The sequence below is a fragment of the Corylus avellana genome, chromosome ca2 (genome assembly GCF_901000735.1).
Source record: "Corylus avellana chromosome ca2, CavTom2PMs-1.0".
Classification (NCBI taxonomy): Eukaryota; Viridiplantae; Streptophyta; class Magnoliopsida; order Fagales; family Betulaceae; genus Corylus; species Corylus avellana.
In genome coordinates this window covers 23534769-23540413 of record NC_081542.1, presented here as the reverse complement: position 1 = coordinate 23540413, position 5645 = coordinate 23534769, and the positions used below count along the sequence as shown (strand labels likewise).

At 34.9% G+C, this 5645-nt stretch overlaps 1 protein-coding gene across 1 annotated transcript; it reads left to right on the top strand.

Moving 5' to 3' along the window:
• Positions 1-3117: 3117 nt before the first annotated feature.
• Positions 3118-4187, top strand: LOC132172374 (uncharacterized). Its single transcript, XM_059583858.1, has 2 exons — positions 3118-3827; positions 3919-4187. The coding sequence occupies exons 1-2, from the start codon at positions 3345-3347 to the stop codon at positions 4090-4092; spliced, it is 657 nt and encodes a 218-aa protein (XP_059439841.1). The 5' UTR covers positions 3118-3344; the 3' UTR covers positions 4093-4187.
• Positions 4188-5645: the final 1458 nt, after the last annotated feature.

The window sequence follows — 5645 nt, the reverse complement described above, 5'->3', positions numbered from 1 at the left end:
GGATGGAGTGAGCAATGGCTGCAAAAGTTTAAACTTTTAGAGAACAATCTCATTTTGATAATATCATGGACATAAATAACATTGTGGTTTAGGGGCAGAAGCTATATAATTTTACGTCCAATACAGTGATTCTTGCAAAAAGAGGCAGGTTGCAGAATTTTTGAGGCAGCAGCAAATAACAGGACATTTTATGGCTTGTTTTGATCAATTATTTGTTGGCTAATGTCCAGGGAAATATGTGGGGTTTTAGAGTTTTAATAAGGTAAGCAAAGTTGTTTGATTTGGGTTGCAAAGAGGGAAGACAAGAGAGGTTCAAGGGGCTGTTCTGTAGCTGTGAGAGAGAGAGAGAGCACCCAACGCTCTTGATCTGCGTTCAAATTAGACCATAACTGAAAACATCAACAACCTGACCTCAAAAGATGGTGTTCAAACTTTTATTTTGCTTTTCTTTTCTTTTTTTTGAACAAAGTCTTTCAGCAGCAAATCCACAAACCAAACAAACACACCTATACCCAAAACATATACTAAGTTTCCTTTCAACAGAGAATCTTTAACCAGCTGATGTTGATCTTTAAAGATCTACCAAACACATGTAGTATGAGAATGCAAAAACACAAAAAAACCAACAATACAGATTACCCTCATTTGAACAATTAACCACATAACAGAAGTATATAATCAAATGATATTCAAACTACAAAAATCATGACCGGTTTATCAAAACTACACAATGTATACAGTACAAACCGCCCTCTATCCTAAGCAAATTTCAGGAAAATTCTCAGTCCGCCTGACATCTCAGCAAACCACAAGCACAAGTAAAATCACAGATCCACATATGTTGGTTACTTCAAACATCCATTAGCACAGAAACAGTAACAAAACCACCCTGTCTCTATGCACAGAAACAATATAAATTTCCCAACTTTTTTTCTTCCAAATCAAAATTTTCCGTTTTGCTACCCAAAACCAATACTTTCAGTCTCTCAGCACCAAAATAAAGACAACCCAGAAGATAAAAAACTCAAAATAATACAATAAATAAATAAATAAAAGGAAGAGACTTCACCTCCAGAAGTCTTCCACGGCACTGAAGGCGTAGATCTAATTAAAAAAGCTACCCCAAGCAGCCTGCTTGGACTTGGCAGAAGGGATATCGAACCAGATGGTCTGTCCAGATGGTGGGACTGGATTCATCACCGGTTTGGTCGGCTGCATCTACTCCTCGTCTCCCTCATTTCCAGCTCCTCCGGCCAAAGGGTTGGGCGTATTTGGTACGTGTGTATTTATAGGTAGGAAGAGTGGCAAATGATGGGCTTTTTTGTTTTATTTCAGAATTTTCATTTTTTTTACGTCAAATGTCCAACATGCTCCATCTTAGGAAACCACAGCCCATTTAACTGACATATGCACCCATGCTTTAGACCCGACCCGGCCTCGACCCAAAGTTATTTATTTATTTATTTTTTATTTTTACATGTCATCCCAGAAGTTTCTGACACCTTTTTGGAGTAAGAGGTAATACTTGAGTTCGGATTTTGTCTCTTCAATTTACATCACATTTTAATTAAATAAATTAGCGTATTAAGTATAAGAGAGAATGTTAAAATAGAGACATATTATTCTTTAAACAATTGGCAATCTTTTGTCCAACTCTTTTTAAATTGACGATTGGATTTGCATGACCCACATACGAGTCATATGGATTGAATAATAAACTTGAAAAAAAATAAAAATACACAAAAAATGAATGGAATTGAATGTGAGTTGAAAAGGAAAAGGAAAAATAAATTTTATCTTATTAGCAAACAATGATAACTTATGGGAGGTTTGAATAAACCCCAGATAATCTTTCATTATATTTTTAGATTGCGTTTGAGAAATATAGTTTTTAAACAAAAAAATAAAATGTTTTTAAGCTTTTGTCAAAAGTACGTTTTAGCCATTTTTTAGTTTTTTGAACCCTTAAAAATACTTTCAATTTTTTATCAAACAAGTACCTTTTTTTTTTTTTTTTTTTTTTTTTTCTCAAATGAACGTTTTAAGTATTAAACGCACTTTTAGGTCCCTCAAATACACACCCAAAATGCCATTACTTATTTATTCTCCATAGATTAAAGTACTTTGGTGTGACAAACATTCCCTCCCAATCGTCCAAATTTAGGCCTCGTTTGGTTTGCGAAATAGACCATTGAATTGGACTAGCTAACACTAGGTATAACTAATCCTTTATTTGGTAACACTCTATTCCTGGGAATAGTCTATTCCCATGGGACTACTAATCTCATACACACAGGGTTAGCTAAGCCACTAAAAAATAAGTGGCTTACCTAATCATTTCCTGTGGGATTAAATTAATTGTGTAAATTGCTACAAAAAACCTCATTTGTGGGATTAAATTTCGTTCTCTCTCTTTGATTCTTTTATATTTATCTCTCTCTCTCTCTCTCTCTCTATATATATATATATATACTTCGTTTCTCTTTTCTCCGTCTCTATATTTCATTCTCTTTTTTTCTATTTTCTCTCTGATTCTTCTGGTACAGTTTTTCTGCAAGTGCAAACAATTTTTTTTTTCTTCTATGCCATCTCCCTTCTCTATACCGTTTCTCTTTTTTTTTTTTTAATTATTATTTTTTTTATTTTGTTTTTTAATTTCTTTTGATTCTTTGTACATTCTCCAACTATATTTTTTTTGATTTCAAGATTGATTTTGATTATGTTTTCTCCAACTATATATTTTTTTATTTTAAGATTGAGTTTGATTATGTTTTCTCTAACTATATTTTTCTTTATATAAATAATTTTGTAGCATAATTGCAAAAAAAAAAAAAGAAAAAAAAGGCCACATACTTGACATAATTAAAAACAAAAAAGAAAAAGAAATTATATTAAAATTGTTTATGTTTTTAAAAAAGAAAAAGAATGAAAGTCCTTAATAATATAAATTGTATTTGTATTATAAGGTATTTTAGAAAATTTGATCACAATATGATTTCATTCACCAACATATTGCATTGTACCAAACGAAAAAATATGATTAGTTAGTCTATTACAACGTTACAATCAAACAAAAGAATAAAAATAGTTAATCTATTCTACACTCTTCTATTCCCCATAATAACTGATCTTTTTTAAATTGACTAAAAATTTCGCAAACCAAACGATTCTTATTCATTTGCATGCGAGGCAAAAGGCACAACTTTATCAACTTATTCCTTTCTTGTACCATTTATATGTTGCATATTCTCTCCGTTTTATAGTTGGCACGAACTTCTTCCCACAAAATCCTTCCGCGCAGCCTCTCTCTCGACGGTCCGATCAGCGGCATCAGCCCTTAATCAATGGCCAAAACCGCGCCATCACCCTCAACCTCTCGCGTCCTCATCATCCTCTTCCTCCTCCTGAGCACCGCACCGAAGCCCTCCCATTCCCTCTCCTACTCATCGTACCGAACCCTGGTCTCCCTCGCCCACTCGCTCATGACGCGCGTGGCCAACCTCCGCGCCTCCCGCGGCGACATCTCGGGCTCGCACCGGGCCAGGCTCTTCGCCCAATACCTCGAGCGCGGCCTCGGCCTGGGCTTCTTGGGGTTCGCGCGGTCCGTGGGCTGGGACTACCTCAAGAACTACGCGTGGAGGGACATGAACTACGCAGATCTGTACGGCGCCGTTTCGGACGCCAACAAGCTGCTGAGTTCTCTGGGCGAGCTTACACGCTTGGGCTCGGACGCCGCGAGGGCCGCCTGGGTCGGACGGAATTACCAAAATTTCCTCGGAATCTCAAACTCTCTCTTCCAAAGTCTCCTCAAAGTGTTTCGTCAACCGGTACGGTTCTTTCTCTTTTACTTGATTTGTGTCCAATTCTTTTGGTACAGTTTGTTAAATTGTTTATATATATATATATATATATATATAGGGTGCACTAAGGGAAGTGGTGGAGACGGTGCAGATAGAGGTGGCGGAGGGTGGGTTACTGAGGGACTGCCTTGAAGTGGGGGGGAATGATATGAAGGGATTGCTTCAGATTTTCAGAGAATGGGCTTTACAATTCTATTCGACCTCTGGTGATGATCAGCGTGATGATCTATGACACTCCCATGGGATTCCCCACACCATACAATTTCTTTTCTTCATTTTATTTTATTAGTAGAATATGGAAAATAGGGTAAAAGATTGTGATCACATAAAAAAAAAAAAAAAAAAAAATCATAAAATATTTGTAGTTAATTGTTTTTCCAATGTACGTTATTTTTTGGGTCGATGATCATTTACAATGTTTTTTCTCTCCCGCAATTGTGCTTATTAAACGCTAAACTGTATTTATTTTTAAATTTGCATTTTACTTAACTTTATTTTGAAATTGTTATTTTTTGAAACTGCTAAACCAAATGAATACTTAACCGTGAGGGTCTCATTTATGGATAAATGCATTAATGGCAAAATTTTATGGATATAAATTTCATATAAATTAGGGAAAATTGTAAAATTAGTCATTGTGGTTTACCTGATTTACAATTAGCTCCTTATGGTATCAAAATGAATTCAAAGGCTCTTGAGATATGCCAAAAATATAATTTAGTCTCTACAATCAGATTTCGTCCACTAATTTAACAAATTTTCTTAGTATGACACTGACTTAAATATGACAAGTATCACAATTATATTGGCTCTAATGTTTTACGCTATTAAAATATGTTAAGTCAGTGAACGAAATTTGACTGTAAGGACTAAATTAGTTTTTTCGCATGCCTCAAGAATCTTTAAGTTCATTTTAATACCACAAAGAGTTAATTGTAAATCAGGTAAACCACAAAGACCGGAAGTTTTTAAATATATTGTGTGCAAGTCCAAACCCTCCAGACCCATATAGGAACACTTTAGATATTTGAAAGGAGAGAAGGCAATGGGGGCTTCTTTACGGGCTCTTGAAACTTACTGGGTTTGCTGAGGGACTCTTTGGTTGGGAAATGAATTGATATGCCCAATAAGATTTGGTAGCTAGGCCAGTAGAGCTAGGTGACGAATTGATCGGGCTGCAGTAAATGGCCCATATTGACCCACAGAAGACCAGCCACATACCGTCAAAACCCAAATGTGGCAAGTCTAATGTGTTTAATGTCATTCTCATGCACATTTCTTATCCATCTTTGTATAAAAGAGGTGCAAATCCACCATTGAATGTGTCAGACCAACATGAGTCCTACACATTCAACGGTGGATTTGCAAAATAGATGAACAAGAGATGTGCAAGATAATGTAAGCAAACATTTCTCTTATCATATAATGTTGATGTGGCTGTCTCAAGACTCTCAATTAATCATTGATTTTTTTTATTTTTTTATTTTAATAAGGATTGATCAAATTTAAGACCACCACGTCGTAATTGTATGATAGTTGTGGAATAAAAATGTAATTTCTAGCATTATTAATAAGGTATGGATTCAAATTGCACAATACAAGGATAATCTTTGTTATTAGAGATTTAGATAATGCTATATATTACAGTTTTATTTTACAATTGTCCCACAATACTAATGTGGCAATTCCAATCAATCCTTATAATTATTACTATTATTATTATTTAAAAAAAAAATCAAAAAATTTGTAAGAACTACTATGTCAACATCATGGGATACAAATGTA